This window comes from Talpa occidentalis, unplaced genomic scaffold, assembly GCF_014898055.3.
Source record: "Talpa occidentalis isolate TD23 unplaced genomic scaffold, MPIMG_talOcc4v2.1 talOcc4.3, whole genome shotgun sequence".
NCBI classification, from domain to species: Eukaryota; Metazoa; Chordata; class Mammalia; order Eulipotyphla; family Talpidae; genus Talpa; species Talpa occidentalis.
In genome coordinates, this window is record NW_023603184.1 from 125,317,199 (window position 1) to 125,341,632 (window position 24,434).

At 36.4% G+C, this 24,434-nt stretch overlaps 1 protein-coding gene across 4 annotated transcripts in view; it reads left to right on the forward strand.

The window, feature by feature from the left end:
* Nucleotides 1-24,434, forward strand: part of NBEAL1 (neurobeachin like 1) — a 145,432-nt gene that overhangs the window by 45,134 nt on the left and 75,864 nt on the right. For 3 of the 4 annotated variants that reach the window (XM_037523880.2, XM_054700001.1, XM_054700002.1), the window contains exons 11-21: nt 3,985-4,071; nt 6,382-6,465; nt 8,636-8,734; nt 8,823-9,403; nt 9,601-9,733; nt 10,322-10,441; nt 11,689-11,992; nt 14,359-14,444; nt 21,137-21,226; nt 23,579-23,747; nt 24,176-24,309. In XM_037523880.2, the coding sequence (XP_037379777.1) occupies nt 3,985-4,071; nt 6,382-6,465; nt 8,636-8,734; nt 8,823-9,403; nt 9,601-9,733; nt 10,322-10,441; nt 11,689-11,992; nt 14,359-14,444; nt 21,137-21,226; nt 23,579-23,747; nt 24,176-24,309 (1,887 nt within the window). The remainder of the gene's footprint in view (nt 1-3,984; nt 4,072-6,381; nt 6,466-8,635; nt 8,735-8,822; nt 9,404-9,600; nt 9,734-10,321; nt 10,442-11,688; nt 11,993-14,358; nt 14,445-21,136; nt 21,227-23,578; nt 23,748-24,175; nt 24,310-24,434) is intronic. The other variant, XM_054700003.1, reaches the window with a different exon arrangement.

Below are 24,434 nucleotides of genomic sequence, written 5' to 3' on the forward strand. Positions count from 1 at the left end.
CTTGTAAAATTGAAACTCTATACCCATTAAACAACTCATTCTGCCCTACCGCCAGCCATTCTTTGTCTCTAATGATTTTGACTATTTTCATGTAAATGTAATCATATTTTTTTTTGTAAATGATGTGTTTCATTTGGCATCTTCCTCAAGATTCGTTTATGTTGTAGCATAATCCAGAATTTCCTGCCTTTTTAAGGCTGAATAATATTCCATTGCATGTATCACATTTTGCTTGTCCATTTACGTGTTTATATACCCATATATTTTTTAAAGATTTATTTATGTATACAAGAACTGGGGTGCAGGCCAGAGATGTGGGGGTGGGGGTGAGAGGATTTACCAGAGACAGAGTGGGGAGCAGAACAGGCAGATTTACTGAAATACACTGCTGAGGGGCGCAGAGGGTGAGACAGGAAAGGTCTGCTGTGCCATGTGGGTCAGCTTCATGGCCGGGCATCGAACCTCATGCTGCAGTGGCTGCTAGCTTCATAGTGCTGAGACTTAACCCCTTGCGCCACCAGTACTGTTATGTTGAGTCCATCTTTTGGCTATTGTGGATAATACTTATATGAACATGAGTATAAATGTATCTCTTGAAGATGTTGTTTTCACTTCCTTTGCTTATATATCCAAGGGGGTGGGGGGATTGCTGAATCATATAGCAAACAAGTTTCTAATTTTCTAAACAATCACTTCACTGTTCTTCATAGATGCTGAACCATTTACATTCTCATCAGCAGTGTACAAAATTCCAATTTCTTCAACTCCTGACCAATCCTGTTCTGTCTTCATTTTTTTTTCCTTTTGGTAGTAGCCATCCGAATGGGCAAGAGATGGTATTTCATTGTGATTTTAATTTGCATTCTCTAACTATTAGTGATACTGATTAGTATCACTAATAGTTTACTACTAGTTTACTAATAGTAATACTAATAGTATCACTAATAAACACATTTTCATGTGTTTATTGACCATTTGTATATCTTCTTTGGAGAATTGTCTATTCCAGTCCTTTTCCCATTTCTTAATTGGGTTATTCATTCTTTTGTTGAGTTTTAAAGTCTTGTTTGGTGTGCATTGTTAAAGTTTAGTGTGAACACTTGAGGGATATAATTTTGTGCTTTCTGTTTCATTTAAGGTTAATTCATTAGTATTTTCCTGTGTTATAATTTTAATACCTACATAATATATTAAATGAGTGTACCATAACTTTCATTAAATTTCCACCGATTAATTGGTGCTTAATTTGTTTACAGTGTTTTTGCTTTTATGTAATAATTCCTTTAAGTTTCATAGATTAAAATTCTAACTTCCAATAGAATTACTAGATGAGGTCCTCCCTGATGGCGCAGGGGGTTGAGCGCAATGCTGTGAAGCGTAATGCAGCCTCTGCAGCTCCAGTTTGATCCTCGGCCAGCCAGGGAGATACCCACATGGCACGGCAGACCTCTCCTGTCTCCCCCCGCTGCTCCCCTCAGCAGTGTATTTCAGTAGATCTGCCTGTTCTGCTTCCCCCCAGTCTCTGATGAATCCTCTCACCCTCCAGCACCTCTAGCCTGTATCCCAGTTCTTGTATGAATAAATAAATCTTAAAAAAAAAATAATTATTAGATTAAAGGGCACCAAAAAAAAACCTGTGCTTTTTTTCTTTTTGACAGTAGGGAATATTGTACAAAAACAAATTATAGCTAATTGGAAAATATAGATAAGTAAAAACAGAAATACTGTTAAGGTTTTTGACATATACAGCCAATTTGCTTATTTTCTCATTTTTTAAAATTTATATTTCTAGTATGGTTATGTGAGTCTAATAACCAAGACCTCTGCTTTTGCTGTATTTTTAATTTCAAGATGGTATCAGAAATGTTTTAGAGAGCTTCTTTTTATTTTTTTAAAGATTTATTTATTTACACAAAAACTGGGGTATAGGCCAGAGATGCGAGAGGGTGAGAGACTTTACCAGAGACAGAGCAGGGAGCAGAACAGGCAGATGGAACGAAAACACTGCTGAGGGGAGCAGCAGGTGAGACAGGAGAGGTCTGCCATGCCATGTGGGTATCTCCCTGGCGGGCAAGGATCAAATGTGCACTTCAGAGGCTGCGGACAGCTTCATAGTGCTGTGCTCAATCCACTGCGCCACCAGGGAGGCCCTCTAGAGAGCTTCTTTAAAAAAAAAAAAAAAGATTTATTTTTATTTATTTATGCCTACAAGAGCTGGGGTGTAGGCCAGAGTTGCAGGGGGCAGGGGTGAGAGGATTCACCAGAAACAGTGGGAAGAAGAACAGGCATATCAACTGAAATCTACTGCTGAGGGGAGCAGTGGGTGAGACCGGAGGGGTCTGCTGCACCATGTGGGTTGGCTCCCTGGCCGGGAATTGAACTCATGAGGCAGTGGCTGGTGATAGCTTGATAGTACTGTGTCTTTAACCCCCGTGCCACCAGAGGGGCCCACTCAATTTTTAAGAGTGTTAAAAATTCCTGACACTAGAAAGGTCTGAGAACTTCTCTTTCAGCTCGAGGATAAACCATAATTTATTTTCTTATTCTATTATTGTTGGATTTTTGAGTGCTTTCTTACTTTTTGCTACTGTAAATAAAACTGAAGTGAGCATCCCTGTTCTAAAATCTTGGTGTGATTTCCTGCTCAGGGTGGATTTTAAGAAAAACAATCCATTTAAAGAGAGAGGACTTTAAAAGATTCTTCATGTGGATAGTTATGTTGCTTTCTAAAAAGACTTACTAATTTTTCTTTCATCAGTTTTGAATGTTCATGTGTCTGCACCTAGATAATATGTAATATTAACAGTTTTGAAGTCTTTGGTGATAATACCAATTTTCATTTTTTGAAAGCTTATTAGCCAGATACCATGTTAATAGCCAGCTTGGATTATCTCATTTAATCTACACACCTATTTCATGAGGTATTAATCTTTTCATTTTTGAGAAATCATGTTTGGAGGGTTACCTTTCTTAAAACTAGTTAACTAATTAAGTAATAGAAACAAGACTCAAACCCAGGTTTCTGATTCCAAAATGTGTATTGTGTTCACTTATCTGTTATGTTAAGCTTTACATATGCTCTTACATACCATGTTATACTATACCTTTATTCATTTTATTTCAGCAATTATTGGTCCTTTGTTTCCTCATTTCTGAAATGATAGACTACTTAAGAAGAATTTCATTTAGGACGATGCTCTTGATATATACCTTTATAAATGTATTTTTTCCTTCCTTTTCACTTTAACTTGGCTTCTCTTTCTCTTTACCTAAACTGTGACTGAGATCTTTTGGTGTGCTGAGTTTTATATACTTGAACCAAAATACTTTATTCCTTTATTTCTTTCAGAAGAGAGCAATTCCGGTGAGGGTCAGAGATAATTCCTTTTTCTAGTATAAACTAATATGATTATACTCAACTCAATATTTTTGGGGGACACTTACAGAATTTTTAACAAATGTGTGGCCAGTTAAGTTTGGGAAATGCTATATACTGACCTCCCTCGTCAGAGTGTACATTAGCATATTTGAGACTCAGAAATATTTTCAGATAGAACCATGTTAAACTTAGTTTAATAGCATTTCTCAAACAAACTTGTCACTCTGTCATTTACTACCGTACCTTTAGTCTGTCTAAATAGCGTATATCCTTTTTTTGTGAGGCACTTTTGCTGATTCTTTAAGAATTTAGGAATATTAACTAAATTAATTGCTGTTTCTTATTTTAGTAGCTCAGTTCTGAGATATGTATAATAACTAGTAAATGATAAAGTATAATAAATAATAAATTATATGGTATTTGAACTAATGTCAGTTTACAACCCAAAAAGTAAGTAGTTGATTGTCAATTTTAAAGTGACTTACTTCACAAGTGGATTCTTGGATTTATTTTCAAGAAGCATGGCAATCCATTTAAGTTTCATTTCTGCTTATAGGTAACAATTTAATTTTATTTCCCATTATTCTTGTCTCTGTTTTTAACAGCTATTTTTAAATGCTAACAATAAGGTGGCAGACAAGAACGAGAAAGACCTTGCCAACAAATTACTGACAGAAATGAATGAGGACCAGGTATCTACAAAGCCTGCATCTTGTTTCAGCTGAAGTCCAAAATCAGTCATTGGGAGCAACTATTCCTGTACTTTTCTCCTTATGTCTTAAAAGTCACAAATTAGAATTAATTCTAATCTTCATTATTTTTGAATATTGTTTAAAATTTTAATTGCTTTAACCTTGATGTATTGAAGTTTTAACCTACATGTATGAAGTTTTGTTGGTTAATATAAATGACCAACAGTTTGAGAAGCTACAAAGTACAGGAATGGGATCCCAATATCAATACTGTCCACCTGGTGATGAATTCATATTTTGGGGGCTTCTTTTTCTAAGCATTGTGGTATATTGGAATCTTAGGGCTTTGTTTGTGAATATGTATGGTCAGTTTTAATATCTTGATTCTTTGCTTCTTGTTGACAAGTAATGATTATAATTCAATGGACAACCTGAATCTTGGAGGAAGGGAAGAAGATGCCAAGCTCTTAGAGTCTTAATTTAGCCTGACAAGTAACTTTTTATTTTGTAAAAATTATTCTGTATGTGATATAAGGCAGAAATATGCAATTTATATTGCTTTTCATAATACACTAGGTATTTTAAGTTTGGAAAAAATTGATAAAAATTGCTTACTTTTCACTCAAAATATTTGTGAGAGAACTTACATGATATCTTTTATTAACATTATCTTAGTGTTGGTGTTTATAAGGTATAAAAAGAGACATAATAATGTATTCTGGATTTGCAATATCAATTACAGAATACCATTTTAGAATGTTATAAGACTTAGCCCCTCGTAAGACCTTTTTACATAGATTAGATCTTTTTATAACAGTTATAATAGTTACAAGTTTAAGTTAGGTTTCCTAGTTGTGTTAGAATGCCTAGTCCTCTTAGATAAAGTGAGAAAAGATCTTATTTGTATGAAATACTGCTTGCAAAATGTTTAATGCATATTATAACATGTTTATTATATTATTTTATGTAATAAAGTTTAATAAATATCAACAAAAGATGAGTTAATAGCCTAAATATTTTGTCTGAAAGTGGTAGAACTTAGCTTAAAAATGACAAAGATCTTAACAGTTACGTTTTACTAAAATTATTATTTTTTTTTTTTTTTATTTTTAATAGAGGCATGTTTTATTTATTTATTTGTTTGTTTGTTTGTTTTGTTTATACATGCACTGGGTACAGTCAGAAGCGCGGGAGGGTGAGAGAATTCACCAGAGCCAGAGAGGGGAGCAGAGCAGGCAGAAGGACCGAAGTACACTGCTGAGGGGAGCAGCGGGCGGCAGGAGAGGTCTGCGCGCCATGTGGGACCCTCCTCCGGTGGCCGGGGAGCAGCTGGGGATCGAACCGGCGCCGCAGAGGCTGTGGGCAGCTTCGCAACCCAGCGCTCAACCGCTGCGCCACCGGGGAGGCCCACTAAAATTATTTTTGGTGAGAGAGAGAAAAATCCTATTTCTGTAGTGACAAGCTTCAAGTCATAACATATATTCCTTGGAGCAGACTTTTGGGACTATTAGTTTTTACAACTTTCTAGTCCCCATGCTGTTTCCATGGTTGACAAAGCCAAATAATATGATAGTCATGTTCAGTTTCTTAATATTGTTGATATTTATTTTTCTGCTATAAATGGCTTGCCCTGAAGTTCAACACAACTCTTTATAATGAAACTTAAATAGAACTAGGCAAAGTGGAACTGGTTTATTTTATCTTAAAACTTTGATGTTAAGTATTGCCTTCTTAAAGATATGACAGTGCTTATGGTTGCATATTTCATTTTCTGTTCTGCCTTAAATTCTACATTTTATGTGAAAATAAATAGCTATACCTATTTGCAATTGTTAATTGATTAGTGTATGCACATACTATTTCAATTATACTTGGGTTTTGGAAAATAAGTAGAAAAGACTTTTAGACATCTTATTACATATCAGTGAAATTTAAACCTTTGGAGTTCAGGTGTATTTTTGAAGAAAATATTACAACAATAGAATTTCCAATGATAGACTTCCCTCCCTTCCTCTTGAGATTGTCCATTATTTTTAAAAAGCATGTACTAAGCTTGGTGTTGTTTTTTCCCCCAAAACATTTTAATGCAATGAGTGAATGTATTCTTATCCTTCTTGACAGGTGACTTATTTTCTATCAAATTTGTAACTTTTCTTGCAGGTTATTGTTTGTCAGAAATCCATTTCTTTGAAAGAAGAATGTCATGCATGTTAAGTAATTATTTTTTCAGGTTTTCAGAACAAAGGTTTCCTAACTGAATACAAATTGGTGAACAATTTTGTTAATTTCTTGCTTTGCCACCTCCTATAGGTGTTTCAGGGACAGTTGGATTGTTTGGCTGTATCGACTATTCAGGCTTTGACAGCAGTGATGAACAAATCTCCAGCTGCAAAGGTACCCTAAAATGTTAATCTTGGTCCCCAGTTTTTACAATATAATTTACAAAGTCATGTGTGAAAGTATATTATACATATAATTTAACACTTGAAATAGTTGACAAAATATCTCAGTATGATTATCATTTTACTGATTATTTTAAAGACAAGCACATATAGCCACTTCTTTGGGATTATTTAAGGCATTGATAACTAGATTGTAAACTAATAGTGATTTATAGTGTCAGTCATCAAATAGGAAGAGGCTATTGCTGTTGAAATGTTGAAATGATTATTTAAAGAAGTTGTATGTTGTGTGAGCTTAAGGAATTAAATTTTATGTCCTAGATTTTCTTCATTAATAGCATAATAACTCCTCACTCTCAGGTCAGTTATGAATAATTTTCACATGAATATCCCAATAAATTTGGAACTTGTTTTCGCCAGATGGCTGTGGAAATTCTGCTTCTTTGTAGTCACTGATACTCAGGCTTTCTTCTTATGCACGGCCACTGATTGTCATGTACTACTTCTACTGTCTACTTATAGTGATTTTGTGCTAGTAGTTTCCTGATTGAGTAGTTTTAAGGATTTATGAGCTCATTTGTGTAAAGTACTAAGCATAGGGCCAAGTACATTGTAAGTGCTGGTTAAATGTCAGTGTCTATTATTATTATTATTATTATTTTACCATTTTACCTCCTTCTCTACCACCTCAAATTTATTTCATGCCTTAGCTTTCAAGTACCAGAAAGGAATGAATTACTCTGTGTTCCTTAAGCCATTAGTTATAATCCTTACTTTACACTGATTTTTGTAAGGGTTCATAGAGAAAAGTTAGTTTCCCTAAAAATCTGTACTGCATTATCAAATTCAAACCTAAAATGATGTTCAAATTTTTTCAAAAATAATATTTTTTACTGGACAATGCCTTGCATGGTTTAAAATTCAAAGGTTATTTAAAAAATGTCTTTTGAAAAGCATTTTGCTGTACTTAGACCCCCAAATAGTTCCCTTCCTCAGAGACAATCTTTGTTAAATCTTTTGATTTTTGTAGTAAATGTATATATTTCTGCCCATTTTCAGTAGACCACTTTAGTTTTGCTTAGATTTTTGGTTGTCTTTACATTATATTTTATGTCTTTGATTACCCACTAGCTCAAAAAATACATATGACTTAGAGCTTACTAAATTAAACTTTGGTCGACAAAATTCACAACATTTAAATACAAAGAGAAGAGAGAAAATTATACCCAAGTTTTTCTGACCTCTACTAAGGATTTCCAGTATTCTTTAATTTAGTACTTTGAGGCTGCTCTCTGATTTCTGTTACCGTAAAGATTTTTTTTTTTTTAAGATTTATTTATTTTTATTTATACAAGCACTGGGTACAGTCAGAAGCGCGGGAGGGTGAGAGAATTCACCAGAGACAGAGCGGGGAGCAGAGCAGGCACAAGGACCGAAGTACACTGCTGAGGGGAGCAGCGGGCGGCAGGAGCGGTCTGCGCGCCATGTGGGACCCTCCTCTGGTGGCCGGGGAGCAGCCGGGGATCGAACCAGCGCTGCAGAGGCTGTGGGCAGCTTCGCAACCCAGCGCTCAACCGCTGCGCCACTGGGGAGGCCCCACCCCTAAAGATTTTTAAGTACACATTTCATAATGTGTGTTGTAATGCACTTTTCATTGCTATTTTCATTTATTTTACGTTTTGGTAAATTCTTTTAACATTTAACATTCCAGACGGTATATGAACTATTTAAGATGAAGGATGTGAATTAAGAAAACAGAAATACTGGGGACTCCCCAGTGGCGCAGTGGGTTGAGCGCCACGCCCTGAAGCTGTCTGCAGCCTCTGCAGTGCGGGTTCGATCCCGGCCGGCGAGAATCCCACATGGTGTGGCAGACCTCTCCTGTCTCGCCTGCTGCTCCCCTCAGCAGTGTATTTCTGTCGTCTGCCTGTTCTGCTCTCTGCTCTGCCTCTGGTGAATCCTCTCACCCTCCCGCATCTCTGGCTTGTACCCCAGCTCTTGTATAAAAATAAATAAATCTTTAAAAAAAAATAAAAAGAAAACAAATACTGAATTTTTCATAATGTTTAATATTACATTAACTTAAATGAATATATTTTTAATATCCCAGCAAATTCAGTCTTTGGAAATGTGCTTTGATGTATTAATTTCTCCTTCCCTAGGAAGTATTTAAAGAAAGAATTGGTTATACACATCTGTTTGAAGTATTAAAATCCCTGGGTCAGCCACCATTGGAACTACTTAAAGAACTTATGAATATGGTGAGTTTTTTAGCTTTATTCAAAGAAATTCTATTATCTTCATATCAAATATGGTAGCCAATCTTTTGTCTTTTATCTTGCTTTACAGGCTGTAGAGGGTGATCACACCTCCGTTGGAATTTTGGGCATTAGTAATGTCCAGCCTCTCTTGCTTCTTATCCAGTGGCTTCCAGAGTTAGAGTCCCATGACCTGCAAATCTTCATTTCTGATTGGCTGAAAAGAATTTGCTGTATCAATAGGCAGAGCCGAAATACTTGTGTCAATGCTAACATGGGAATTCAAATCATTGAAACACTTGATTCCCATTCTTCCCTCCATCGAACTTGTGCTGAGAACTTGATTGCACTCCATGGTTCCTTGGGGAGTCAGTCAGTGAGCTCAGAAGAAATCCGTCGACTATTAAGATTACTGAGAGTGGATGAATCTGAGTATATTCACCCTTACACCATTCCTGTGACTCGAGCAATCCTGACAATGGCCCGAAAACAAAGTCTAGAGAATGCACTGCAGTATTTTAATTTGTCACACAGTATGGCAGGAATTTCTGTGCCTTGCATACAGAAATGGCCAGGGTCTGCCTTTTCTTTCAATGCTTGGATTTGCTTAGATCAGGATCAGCTGATGCTTGGCAATGCTAACAAAGGAGGAAAAAGAAAACAGTTGTACAGGTACTGGTACAAGTTATGGAATATAAATGAATATTGTTATAACAATATATATTGTTGTTCTTAAATAGGAAAAAGGTTAGACTGTAAGCCACAGTATATTTAATATATTTGTGATGAAGTTACAGTTTTGTGTGCTTCAGTGATTATAATAATGAACAACTCATTTCAAAAGTTCTGATAAGATATATTTTTGTTAGCTTTTTTACAGGAAGTGGCATGGGTTTTGAAGCTTTTATTACCCATTCAGGTATGTTGGTTGTGGCAGTATGTACAAAAAGAGAATATGCAACAGTTATGCTTCCTGACCACAGTTTCTGTGATTCCCTTTGGGTAAGACTTTAGAGCATTACATTAAACTTTTTTGGTTCTTTCCTTTAAAAAAACACACATTTGATGATATATATCAGGTGTCATCATCTGCTTTATGAGAATCAAATTTAAATAGTATTCTTACTGAAGTTTATTTATAAGAGGTTAATAGGATTTATTATCATTCTAAATTCAGCAGTAATTTTTACACCAAAAATTTACAATGAAATGTTAGAATTCTATAATCAAATTTGATTTTGAACAATTTAAAATGGGAACATAAATTGTTAACAAAAATGCATTTCTGTTACTTTTCTTAAAATTGAAAATGAATCTTACTGGAAAAATTGAACCTAAATAATACTCATAAACTTGGAAAATGCAAAAAGGAAATGTCACAGTTGTTTGTAGACTAGATATAGACAGATGTAAGTGCTTTTATAGTACTTCTGAGAATAAATGGTGTTATTCACTTTGAGAGTATCATTTAAATCAGCATTGAGTTATGCTTACTTAATCTTAATTTTCTACTTTTTATAGAGTGGTACTCTGGAAACTTAGACTTAATGTAATTTTTACCTTTTTTAAATATATGTTTTACTTTACCAGCACAACATAACCATTGTTCACATGCCTGGAAAAAGGCCCTTTGGTCAAAGTCTTATCTACATCTATGACAATGGACAGCAGAAGGTGTCTGCCCCTCTAAAATTTCCTGCCATGAATGAAGTAAGCACATCTATCCTTTTCCTTATGAGACTGATTTATTGAGAACTTTTGAAAATTTTCTGTTTAATGTAGAAAAAGTTCTGTTTATTCTAAATATGTGGCCATAAATTTTAAAGTGTTTTCTCTATACTCAGAAATCGTTAATTTTTAATTTTGGTAGCCTGTCATCATTAGATGAAGTTAGAAAACATGTAATACATTATAAAGAAAGGCAATTCAAGAAAGGAATGTAGTCAAAGGTTTAGGAAAAAAGATATGACAGAAAAGCAAACAAATAGAATAGAGCAAAGAATCATTTAATAAAACTCTCCTAGTAAGTACTTGGATTATTAATTATTAATTAATTATTATTACTCTTTTCTACCTCCATTGGATTTAAGATAAAAATAAGGAAACTTGGGCCTCCCCGGTGGCGCAGCGGTTGAGCACTGGGTTGCGAAGCTGCCAGCAGCTTCTGCAGTGCCGGTTCGATCCCCGGCTGCTCCCCGGCCACCGGAGGAGGGTCCCACATGGCGTGCAGACCTCTCCTGCCGCCCGCTGCTCCCCTCAGCAGTGTGCTTCGGTCCTTCTGCCTGCTCTGCTCCCCGCTCTGGCTCTGGTGAATTCTTTCACCCTCCCGCGCTTCTGACTGTACCCAGTGCTTGTATAAACAAACAAACAAATAAATAAATAAATAAATAAATCTTTAAAAAAAAAAAATAAGGAAACTTTAAACCTTACATTGTAATTATGTGTAAGATAGGATTTATTTACTGGGGTGATTCCTGAAGAAGATTTGAGTTCTTTGAGAATATTTGAATAACTTAGAAAGGGCTTTTTTCTAAAGGTAATGGATAGATTAGATTATTTCCTAAGTGCTTTTAGGATTCTAGTAATTTCTTATAGCTATTCATCTTAAAGACCATTTCAGGGTAAACATATTAACATTATTATACTGATGTGTAATTCTCCTTTTATAGATTTTATGGGGGAAAAGTACATTTGTCTATTTTAGAGTACAGTAAAGTTTAAAATTTTGTTTTTAAATATATACTCACCAAAAGTTCAAAATTTACAAGCGATTATAAGTGAGATATAAAAGTAATGCACCCAAATCCCATATATCAAAGGTAAAATCTATAATGATTTCTAATGTGTACACATGCATGTATATCTCATAAGTTTTGTTTTTGATCTAGTTGCTTAACTTTTTGTTATTTCAAATATGATATTTAATTTAAATGAGTTATTTTGTTTCTTTATTTTAGCCTTTTATTTCCTGCTGCATTGGTTCAGCTGGGCAAAGAACTACCACTCCTCCACCATCCCAAATCCCAGATCCTCCTTTTTCTTCTCCTATTACGCCACATCGGACATCATTTGGTGGAATTCTATCATCAGCCTCCTGGGGAGGAACAACTGAAAAATCAAAATTGGTTTCTAAGTTGATATCGGCTGGAACCCAAGACAGTGAATGGGGTTGTCCCACATCTCTGGAGGGTCAGCTAGGGTCTGTTATCATTTTCTATGAAGCACTACAGCCTCCTCAGGTGAAAGCATTATATTTGGCAGGTGAGCATGTACAATCATATTGTTTAATTTTTCTGTTGTCTAAATATATTTGATCTGAAGAGTATATTTGTTCTAACTGAAACTGAAAGGGAAAAAAAAACCTACCACATACCAAGCCCTTCCATCCTGCTTATTGAGGTATTATTGGTATATAACATATGTAAATTTAAGGTGTATAATGGTGATAGTTTGATACACATATGTATTGTAAAATTACTATTATAATAAAGGTACTGAACATGTCTGTCCGCTGAACAAATAATTAGTATTTATAAGAGAATTATAAATAGAAGAAATTGTAGGAATGTTGGGGGCTTATCAATGTCCACTACAGTATAGAAATTTTATATAGCATTATTTACATATTTACCATTTATTATGTGTATGTTGATAACATTTAAGATCTACTATCTTAACAACTTTCAAGTATATTATGTAGTGTTGTTAATTATAGTACCTTATAATTTTTGTATAGGCATAAATAAAGCAAACATTTGGGAAATATTTCATATATGATCCATAATACTGCCTGTATTAGTCTCTTAGGACTGCCATAACTGAAAACTACAAATTGGATAGCTTAAAAACTATTTTCTCACAATTCTGGAAGCTAGAATTCCAAGATCAAATTTCTATGAGACTTGGTTTTTTGGTGAGACCTCTCTTGGTGTGTCAGTGACTGCCTTATTGCTGTGTTCTCTCAAGGAGTCTGTCCTCTGTGCATGCAGAGACTGTGTATATCTTTACCTGTTCTTGCAAGTGGCCCTGTCAGATTAGTGCCTGCCTCTATGAAATCATTTAACCTTAATTAACTCTTTTTAAGGACGTACAAATTAGGGGTTAGAGCTTTACAATATGAATTTTGGGGCAAGGGCGTTTGCAGTTCAGTTATAATGCCTCCAGTACTTTTGATAAACTTTAATAAATTGATGAAATGAGGTATAAGCCTGTCTTCTCAGGAAATCAAGACATTCTAAAATTATAAGGAATCTTATTTCAAAGTTTGACAAGTTTATAATGTACATGTTAATATACTGAAAGAATTCATGAAGGCAATAGAATTAGGAGTCCTTGGGTAAGATTATAAGCTGTTTTTGTTTTTACTTTTCGCTCTAATTTTAAAGGCTATTGTTATAACTATTTTCAAAATTTTACCTATATTTTAATGGGATGTTCAGGAGTTAAAAACTTCTAAGGAGTCATGTATATTAATTCTGCAGAATAGCTTATTATTTATCATAATGTCCTTTTTAGAATTACGTGGGAGTTTTTGTGATGAATTGGACTGTCCAGAATTTTAAACTTTATAATAGAACCTTGTCTTTACAACCTGTCAAAATATTTGAAGTTGATTTTTAACCTATAAATAAATTCCAAGTTAATAATAAGTCATTTAATATAGTCATTACATCTGTGTAGTTTGGATTTAATTCCTACAATTTCTTCTACTTATAATTCTCTTATAAATACTAATTATTTGTTCAGAATAATCATTTTTAATAGTTATATGTAATATTTCATTGAAGTCATAATGAGTGTTACTTAGGTTCATAATTTTTATGTTGATGCCAATTTCAAATAGTAAATAAGATGAAATATTGTACAATAGTGTTTGCTTTATTTTAACTCTTGGCAAGTTACTTCTATTAATTTCTCTGGATATATAAGCAAAATGCATATTACCAAATCATGTTCCAAAAGGGTTATATCAATTCAGTGTCTACCAGTAATACAAAAGTATGTCAGATTGACCACTACTTCATTAAGATGAAATGGTCATTACTGTTCCTTTCTTTTTTTAATGTAAAGTGGAAATTTGTTTTAATTTACATTTCTTTAATTTTTTTTGGGGGGGGTAATAATTTACCCTTCCATTCCTGTGGTATCTATTCACCTGTTGGTGGTTTTGTTATTTGGTCTTACCAATTTTAATTGATTTATGTTAAGTAAATTAATGAACTTTGATATTTTTAATGCTATATAAAATTTCTATACAGCAGTGGATATTGATAAGCCCCCAACTGTTCTAGTTTTGGACAAACTGGAGATGACATAAAAATAAAGCTGTTGTGTCATTTTTTCTGTGGTTGATCTGTCCATTGTTAAAAGTGGGTCATTGAATTCTCCAGCCATAGATGTGTTTTTTCCAATATCTGTTTTCAGGATTGTTAGTGGTATAGTGGTTAGCATAACTGCCTTTCAGTATCTGTTTTCAGATAATAATTTTTTATTATCAGATTTGATAATAAAAATAAAGTATGCTTTAGCTTATATATGTTAATTTTGTTTAGCCTAAGTTTTTTTCTGATTACACCAAAAAACAGAAGTCCTATATATTTAATAATGTATATATAAATATTTTTTAGGTCCAAACTGTTTAAGCCCTTGGAAATTTCAAGAGTCAGATATGATTGATCTACCGGGCAATGTCCTCCTTCACTACACTGCAAAGGTCAGAGTAAAATGCATGGACTGTCCTAGTTATAACTATTCTGTGAACTAAAATTATTTTTATTCCTTTTGTCATTTCAGTGGGTAGTTGAAAATAAGGGGACTTGAATTACATTTTAAAAATTTATTAATTTTCCAAGAACGGTGTCCCATGTGCACTTGAGAAAAATGTGTAGTCAGCTTTTTAGTAGGTGCAGTGCCCTATAAATGTCTAGTAAACCCATGTGATCTAATTCTTTGTATAAAGGCTGTTGTGTCCTTATTATTATTTTTTTGTGTGTGTGGTTGATCTGTCCATTGTTAAAAGTGGATCATTGAATTCCCCAGCCAGAAATGTGTTTTCCAATGTCTGTTTTCAGGATTGTTGGTGGCATAGTTGTTAGCATAACTGCCTTCCAGTGTCCGTTTTTAGATTTGATAATAATTGCTGTATATATTTTGATGCTTCTTTGTGGGTGCATATATGTTGATTATTCTTATGTCATCCTGATGTATTGTTTCTTTAATCATCTAATGTCCTTTCCTAACTCTTGTTACATTTTTATCTGGAAGTCTATTTTATACATAAATGTGGCTGTCCTTGCCCTCTTTTGGGTCCCATTCACTTGTAGGTTTGTTTCTTAAACCTTTATTCTAACCCTGTGTTCATCTTTTGAGCTCAGATGCGTTTTCTGGCTATAGCAGAAAGCTGGATTCTGTTCCTAATTCAGCCTGATACTCTGTACCTTTCAATTGGAGAATTATTCCATTTATATTCACAGTGATTATCGATATATCAAAGTCTGCTATTCCCATTTTGCCCTTAATTTTGTGGTTCTCTCTCTTTTCTTGTTCAGTCCATTGTGGATGTTTTTCTCTTCAATTTAGCTATAAGAGTCCTTTCAGGGACCTCCCCTGTTGGCGCAGCGGTTGAGCGCTGGGCTGTGAAGCTGCTCGCAGCCTCTGCAGCGCCGGTTTGATCCCCGGCCACCGGTGAGGGTCCCACATGGCGCGCAGACCTCTCCTGTTGCGCCCACTGCTCTCCTCAGCAGTGTATTTCCTCACTAGCTCTGGTGAATCCTCTCACCCTCCTGCGCTTCTGACTGTACCCAGTGCTTGAATGAATGAATGAATGAATAAATAAATAAATCTTTTTTAAAAAAAAGAGCTCCTTTCAGCATTTGTTGGGAGGGTCTGGTGTTTACAAACTCCTTCACCTCTGTCTTAGAAGGCCTTTATTTTTCCTTCACCTCTGAAGAGGAGTCTGACAGGACAGACTGGTTTGGTTGACAGTTTTAACTTTTTTTTTTTTTTTTTTTTTTTTTTTTTTTATAGAGGCATGCTTTATTTATTTGTTTGCTGGTTTGTTTGTTTTTTTTGTTTATACATGTACTGGGTACAGTCAGAAGCGCGGGAGGGTGAGCCAGAGCGGGGAGCAGAGCAGGCAGAAGGACCGAAGTACACTGCTGAGGGGAGCAGCGGGCGGCAGGAGAGGTCTGCGCGCCATGCGGGACCCTCCTCCGGTGGCCGGGGAGCAGCCGGGGATCGAACAGAGCCGCGGGCAGCTTCGCAACCCAGCGCTCAACCGCTGCGCCACCGGGGAGGCCCGACAGTTTTAACTTTTGACATGCATGCACTGGGTACAGTCAGAAGCAGGGTGAGAGAATTCACCAGAGCCAGAGCGGGGAGCAGAGCAGGCAGAAGGACCGAAGTACACTGCTGAGGGGAGCAGCGGGCGGCAGGAGAGGTCTGCGCGCCATGTGGGACCCTCCTCTGGTGGCCGGGGAGCAGCCGGGGATCGAACCGGCGCCGCAGAGGCCCCGGGCAGCTTCGCAACCCAGCGCTCAACCGCTGCGCCACTGGGGAGGCCCTAACTTTTGATTGTTTTAATCACATCATTCTATTCTTTCCTTACCCATATAGCTTCCTCCTATAATTCAGGTATAAACCTGACCTGGATTCCTTTATAGTTGATCTGTTTCTTCTCCATAGCCAGCTTCAATCTTTTTCACTTGTCTTGAACTCTGTGTTCGTGTTGTAGATCTTACTATGTTTGGGTCACCTGGTGTTCGTTAGCTTCGTGGACTTATGTCTTTAGTTCTTTCTAGGTTTAAGAACTTTTCCTATATTATTTCTTTGAATAAGTTTTCTGTTACCTTCTCTTTCTCCCCATTTTTGGATGCTCATTTTGACATTGACTTTCCTCATCAAGTCAGATAATTGTTGAAGTAGTTCTTCATGTTTTTCCTTCACATCTTTTTGTTGAAGTAGTTCTTCATGTTTTTCCTTCACATCTTTTTCTTCTTCCACCTGAATTTTTGGTACATCTTCATCTTTGAGGCCATTGATTCAGTCTTCCATTTGGTCTAGCATTTTCTCAATTTTTTATGACATCTGTTGTTTTTTTTACAGTCTACATTTTTGTTACTTTCTTATTTCAGTCTTCAATTTCTTTTTTTTTTAAAGATTTATTTATTTATGCATATAAGAACTGGGGTACATGCCAGAGGTGTGGGGGGTGAGAGGATTCACCAGAGACAGAATGGGGAGCAGAACAGGCAAATCTACTGAAATACACTGCTGAGGGGAGTAGCGGGCGAGTCAGGAGAGGTCTGCTGCACCAGTGGGTAGCTCCCTGGCCAGGGATCGAACTTGTGCTGCAGTGGCTGTGGATAGTTTCATAATTTGCTTCCTAACCCCTTGCACCACTAGGGAGGCCCTCAGTCTTCAATTTCAATATTCTGTCATTTATTTTATTTTCAGGATATTCATTTTTTTCTGAGTTTTCATGTATGACTTTGATTAGCTTTTCTGTGTTTTCTTTCATTTCCTTGACTCTTTATCACAGCTCTTTTTTTTTTTTTTAAGATTTATTTATTTATGCATACAAGAGCTGGGGCACAGGCAAGAGATGTGGGGGGTGAGAGGATCCACCAGAGACAGATTGGGGAACAGAACAGGCAGACTGACTGAAATACACTGCTGAGGGGAGCAGCAGGCAAGACAGGCGAGTTCTGCCTTGCCATGTGGGTTTTTCCCTGGCTGGCCGGGGATCGAACTCATGCTGCAGAGGCTGCGTATTGCTTCATGAAGTGCGGTGCTTAACCCCGTGCACCACCAGGGAGGCCCAATTTATCACAGCTGTTTTGAATTCTGTATCTGACAGGAACAAGGAGCCTCCATTTCTTTGTGGATGGTTCCTGCATATTTATGCTTTCTGTGAGGTGTACTATTGCCCGAGGAGTCAATTTCCCATTTTTGGTGTTTTTCTGTCTCCCTATTATTTGCTAAGCGTTAAGTGTGCAGAACTTTCATTTTTCCAGTAGGTGGCACAGTATTTCAGAGAACTAATTTGTAGTTGGTTCTTTTGTGGGTGCCAGAGGGTACCAGAGAGGTCTGTTGCTGGTGAAAATGGTATGCTTGGGTACATCTCCTGTCTAGTTTACTACTGCTCTCCTTCCTCTCTGGGTTTCAGACCTGGGTATCTATAGTCTATAGTCTAGACTTCATTGCAGCTTGCCAACACAGCTTCTGTGTATCCATTTGGTATCTATATTTGCTCTATCCCAAGGGCAGTATGTGGTGGGAGTTGGACCATACTGAACTTTGTGTTCCTCACTGGGTGCTCTGTTCACATGACTCACTCCAGCACTCTCACTAGCATTGTCATCTATATCTCTCATGGTTACATCCACAGCAAGGACCTCATTGGGTGTGGGCATGAATCCTGGTTTCCACCCCAGTGGATGCCTCTCACCCCACTCACCCTTTGTGCCCACATTTGATTATCCTCAGCATCTCTTCATTACTAGAGCTCAGTGTTGGTCTGATGATTAGGAGGTGCGCTGGTTTCACTCCATCTCATGGGATCCACTAAGTTCAGTGCCTGTCTGGAATTCTGTAATTTATTCTCTCAGGAGCAAAGCAGGGAATTTCCTCTGATGCTATCTTTCCCTTCTACTGATTCTCCAATTTTTAACACATTGCCACTCATACCTATCTCAAATCGTGATACTTTACTCCTAAATATTTCTACATAGTCATTTATCTGTCTGTGAAAATTATCATTTTATGTACTACATAACTCATTCAAATTTTCCCAGTTTTCCCCAAAATATTTGTTAAATATTTTAAAATTTAAAATAAAATGGATCTATTTGAGGTTTATCCATTGTTGTAGCTATGTTTATTGAGTCTCTTATTTTTTGTTTGTTTACTTTTTCTAACACTAACCTCCCAAAGATATGCATTGTTTATAGAAGTAGATTTTAAGTTTCTATTTGGCAGTGATTATGGGTTTTTTAAAAAGATTTATTTTTTATGCATACAAGAACTGGGGTACAGGCCAGAGGTGGGGAGGGGGGTGAGAGGATTCACCAGAATGGGAGGATTCACAGAGTGGAAAGCAGAACAGGCAGATAGACTGAAATACACTGCTGAGGGGAGCAACGGGCGAGAACAGGAGAGATCTGCTGCGCCATGTGGGTAGCTCCCTGGCCGGGGATCGAACTCGTGCTACAGTGGCTGCAGATAGCTTCATAAATTGAGTCTTAACCCCTTGCACCACCAGGGAGGCCAGATAATGGTTTTTTTTCCCCCCAGGTTTTTTGTTCCCTGATTATCATTAGGTTTTAAATTAAGGTCTTACTGGTTTACAACGTTGTATAGGTTTCAGCTGTACAATTTCTTAACTTTCAGTTGTATATGTTACACCATATCCACCACCAAATGTCAGGCTACCATTGCCATCAACCATCCCCCTCAGAGTCTAAGAATATGTTTGGTTTCCTTATTTATGTTCCACATATGAGTATACAGTGTTTGTGTTTGTCCTTCTGATGTATTTCACTTAGTATTGTTCCTTCAAGGTCCATCTATAAATGGCAAGATTTCACTTTTTTGTGGGGAGAGCTTGAGTAGTATTCTGTTGTCTGTATGTACCACGTATTCTATAATCATCTATATTTTGGCACTTGGGTTATTTCCATATTGTGGCTATTGGTAATTGTGTTACACTGAACATAGGGGTGCATATATCTTTTCAAATTAGTGTTTTCTTATTTTTTGAGTAAATACTCAGAAATGGGATTATTGGATTATATGGTATTTCTATCTTTAATTTTTGACTAACCTCTATACTGTTTTTCATTGTGACTGCAGCAATTCACATTTCTACCAGTAGTGTACAAGAGTTCCTTTTCTGGACATTCCTAACCAGCTTTTACTATTTCTTGATAGTAGCCATTGATAATAGCCATTGTAACTGGTTGAGATGAAATCTCATTATGGCTCTGATTTTCATTTCCGTAATGATACGTGATCTTTTCATGTGTTTGTTGGCTATCTGTTTGTCTTCTTTGATGAACATGAAATTCATGAATTTTGAATTTTTTTAGGCAGGGATTACATGTTATTTGCATTTCACTTACCTAAAATAGGTAGCTAGGAAATAATTGGATTTAATTGCAAGTATATTTAATTGAAATATACTTTGTGGCACATTCTAAACGTGATGGCTGATTGTTTTTTTTTTTCTTTTTTGAGTTATGGTTTTCATATTGACTCTAATAATAATATTAGGTTGAATTTTTACAATTGGCAGTAAAAATTATGTAATATTAAAAAGTAGCTTTTAATGTTTTTTCCTCAAGAAACTTACTATGACAGATACATACAGTAGAAGAGTATTTAGGATTAGGGCAGCAAAGAAGATGGCAGGAAATGAGAATGGGAAGCAAGTGGAGGCCAGATAATAGCAACCCTCCTCTGCCAGGATAACTACAGTCAATGGGGGGGGGGGGGGAAGGGGAGGGTTTTAAAAAGAAGAATAACATGATCAGGTTTGCATTTTAGAAAAAGTCTTTAAACTGCTGTGTGTAAGTTGAATTGGAGGGATAGACATCTGGAGGTAGTCATACCGTTAGGGCATTACTATATTTAGGACAAGTCATAGGTTAACAGTACCCAAACTGAGGTAGTAACAGAAGAAAATGAGTTAAAAGTAATTTCAATTTCAGTTTGTTTTATTAAATGTTGTCTTAAGAAGAAAGCAATTGCTATATCATCTCTGCTAAAATTTGTGGATTTTCTTATTTTCTTCCTAGTATGGGAGTTAGATTCTAGAATGCCTCATTATCTGAAAATTCAGACTGAATATGAAGTTTCCTGCTTTAGCATTTATAGATGATAACAACTTAAAATTTTTAGAGTTGCAGAATAAGCTCTTATTCTGAATGTAATTAGAATGGTCAGTAACATGAAGGAAGAAGTCTTATGCTTGTTATTGGATTTTTAGATCATGGTATATCTCTCTGTGATTTCTGTCACACATTTTATGTGTATCATGAAATTGTACCAAGGGAGGTACTAATGAAAGTGAAATATTGAATTTCTTTAAAAGTCAGAAATCTATTTGTGCATGTATTGGTTTAAAAGAGAAATTTAAAATTATATGATTGGCGAATGGTAAATTCTAGCTATAGCTCGTCCTTCAAGGACAATCTTATATTAGATGAGTGAGTGTTTAGAGTCTACTCCTTGATCCTTTTAAAAGCTAATCAGATAATTAGAACACTAAACATAATTTTGTAGGTATATTTTCATTGATTGTACTGTATGTCTTTTAAAATTATGATGAAATGTTCCACATATATTTAAAGTTAAGTTTGTCTCCATTGCATTTATCTGTTTGTCATATTTTTCCTTTTTCTTTAGGCCTGCAAAAATTCAATCTGTCTTGACTTGTCTGCTAATTGTTTGCATGGACGGTTAACAGGAAACAAGGTAGTGAACTGGGACATTAAGGTAAGTTAATGATAAATGACGACATATTATAGAAGCTTACTGTTCCTTTAAAAAAAACTTTTTCTTTCAAGCACTTCCAGATTTATCTGAATGATAGGTCCCAGTTAAAATGTTTGCAGACATGGGCCTCCCCGGTGGCGCGGCGGTTGAGCGCTGGGTTGTGAAGCTACCCGCGGCCTCTGCGGCACCGGTTCCATCCCCGGCTGCTCCCCAGCCACCAGAGGAGGGTCCCACATGGCGTGCAGACCTCTCCTGCCGCCCGCTGCTCCCCTCAGCAGTGTACTTTGGTCCTTCTGCCTGCTCTGCTCCCAGCTCTGGCTCTGGTGAATTCTCTCACCCTCCCGCGCTTCTGACTGTACCCAGTGCATGTATAAACAAACAAACAAACAAATAAATAAATAAATAAACATGCCTCTATTAAAAAAAAAGAAAATAAAATGTTTGCAGACAGGGCCTCCCCGGTGGCGCAGTGGTTGAGCTCTGGGTTGCGAAGCTGCCAGCAGCCTCTGCAGCGCTGGTTCGATCCCTGGCTGCTCCCCTGCCACCAGAGGAGGGTCCCACATGGCTCGCAGACCTCTCCTGCTGCCCGCTGCTCCCCTCAGCAGTGTACTTCGGTCCTTCTGCCTGTTCTGCTCCCCGCTTTGGCTCGGTGAATTCTCTTACTCTCCTGCGCTTCTGACTGTACCCAGTGCTTGTATAAATAAATAAATAAATCTTTAAAAAAAAAAAAAATGTTTGCAGACAAGGGCCTCCCCTGGTGGCACAGCAGTTGAGCGCTGGGCTGCAAAGCTGCCCGCGGCCTCTGCCCGCAGCGCTGTTTCAATCCCCGGCCACCAACGAGGGTCCCACATGGCGTGGCAGATCTCTCCTGCCATGCCCGCTGCTCCCCTCAGCAGGGTATTTCATCAGTCTGCCTGTTCTGTTCCTTGCTCTGGCTCTGGTGAATTCTCTCACCCTCTTGTGCTTCTGACTGTACCCAGTGCTTGTATAAATAAATAAATAAATCTTTAAAAAAAAAAAAAGTTTGCAGAGAAGATAGACATTTTGAAGGATAAACAAATAAATAACTGATTTGTTTGAAACTTAGTTACCTTCTTTAGCTATACCATGAAGTTCACATTTTCCATAAGGAAAATATACTGCCTTACTTGCTCCACTTCTAAGGTATTTTATCCTTCATACTATGTGGCAGATTTCAACCCTCCTAACCTTCTCAGAGACTTGACTGTGCACCCCTTCTCTCTCATATCCAAATACTTCTGTCTACTGCCTCCTATCCATCAGCTTTAAATAAATTCAGATCTTTCCTTTCAGTAACTTCCTCCTCTCCAGGTTCCCCTCTAGCTAGTGTGTCTTCTGCCTTTTTCCATGTTGCTCCTATTTAAGTCTCAGCTGAACACAATGTTTTAATTTCTATCTAGGGGCTTCTACTTACTTTCCAAGACCAAGTTACCTGCTCTTGTCATGAGCTTCAGTAGCATTATATTGTTCAGTTATCATTGTGAACAGTGACTGTTTGCTTATTTGATTCTCCCGTAGTCTTTTAGAACTTTGAAGGAGGGACCACTGCTTTTTTCACTGGTGCCTGGCACAGGGAATTGCAGTAATATTGTTGACCTAGTGGTTAAAATAGTAAAGGTTATTTGACCTAATATGAAAGTCAGAATATCCTGTTTCTAAAATACAGTACATCCTCAAGAAATATCCTAAGTAGAATTTATAGCCTAAGTGAAATCAAAAGAAAATATAAAAGATAATTGTATGGGAACTTGCTGATGGTAAATCAGGAAAAAAAATCTATTCTTTTTAATCTTCTAGTCAATTAACCCTAATCAAATATGGTTATTGTTTCAATAAAACAGAAATCATTAGCTAAATTCTATCTGTAAAAATGAATCCATCAGTTAGTGTTTATTTCATGTTACTCATGTAGTATAAAGCTTTTTTGTTCCTCTTTGAAAAAACACAAAAAAAAGTGAAAGGAAATGATAACTGGAAAGAAAATAGTTGTCTTTCAGAAGGCTCATTGACTTAAAGTACAAAACTCTTAAAAACATATGAAAAGCAATATGTGATCAGGTTTATATTGCTTATATTTGGAATACCTAAAAGTAGAAAACAAAGAGATAGTAAAAATGCTATGACATAGTCTCTCTTGTGTATTGATTGTATTGACACTCCTTTGGCCTCCCTACCTACTGCCTGCTGTATATAAGCATATACCTATATAATGGTTCCATTAACTTTGCTATCCCATACATTGCCTAAAGGTTTAGGAAATTGTAACCTTATACTTACTAAGACAAAGTTGCCCTTGTTATAAGATTTTTAAAATGTAATTTTCTTTTTTAGGACATCATAAGCTGCATAGGTGGATTAAATGTACTCTTTCCTCTTTTGGAACAATTAAGCCACTTCAGTGAAGGACACATTCCTGAGGGAGTGAATGAAAGCACAGTTTCTGAACTGATAACACCTGTAGAAGGAGACTGGGTGATGCTGACCTCCACAAAGGCATCAGGTACTAATATGAAATTATCACAAACAAATATTGAGAAATGAGAGAGTAAATTGCATCTTGCCACCATTATGAAGAAAACAGAGCACCCAATCCCTGATTTTACTAATTTTGGTCAGAAAGTTCATAAGACTTTGGTCAAAACTTAAGATGTTGGTTTTGCTTCTGACTATTCTTAGTTGACACTCTAAATGGAAATATGACAGTATTGTTAATCTTATGGTAGGGAAACTATTTACATGTGCATACAAGCATACCTTGCATTAAATATATATAGTTGCTCTTTTCTCTGATATTTGTATTATATAATGTGACTATTGGAGGTAAATTTCTGAACCAAATTCCTTGTTTGTTAAAATGTGTATTATGAAAATGTGGTATGAAAGTGATAAGAGTAATTGTGATTATGAATGACATTTACAATTCCACAGAGTCAAGACTAGAGAGAAATTTAATTGCAACATTTATTCTGATTGTTAAACACCTCATTCAAAGACATCCTATTAACCAGGACAATCTTAGTCATGCCCATGGAGTTGCCGTTCTTGGTGCGTTACTTCAGAAGGTGAGCTTGTCTACCATTATGTAGATGTGACTGATGATTGTAATTAAAAGTTCGTGTAAAAGATTTATAGATGCTTATATTTTAGAAATATACACTTAATGTATATTTAAATATATGCAAACAAG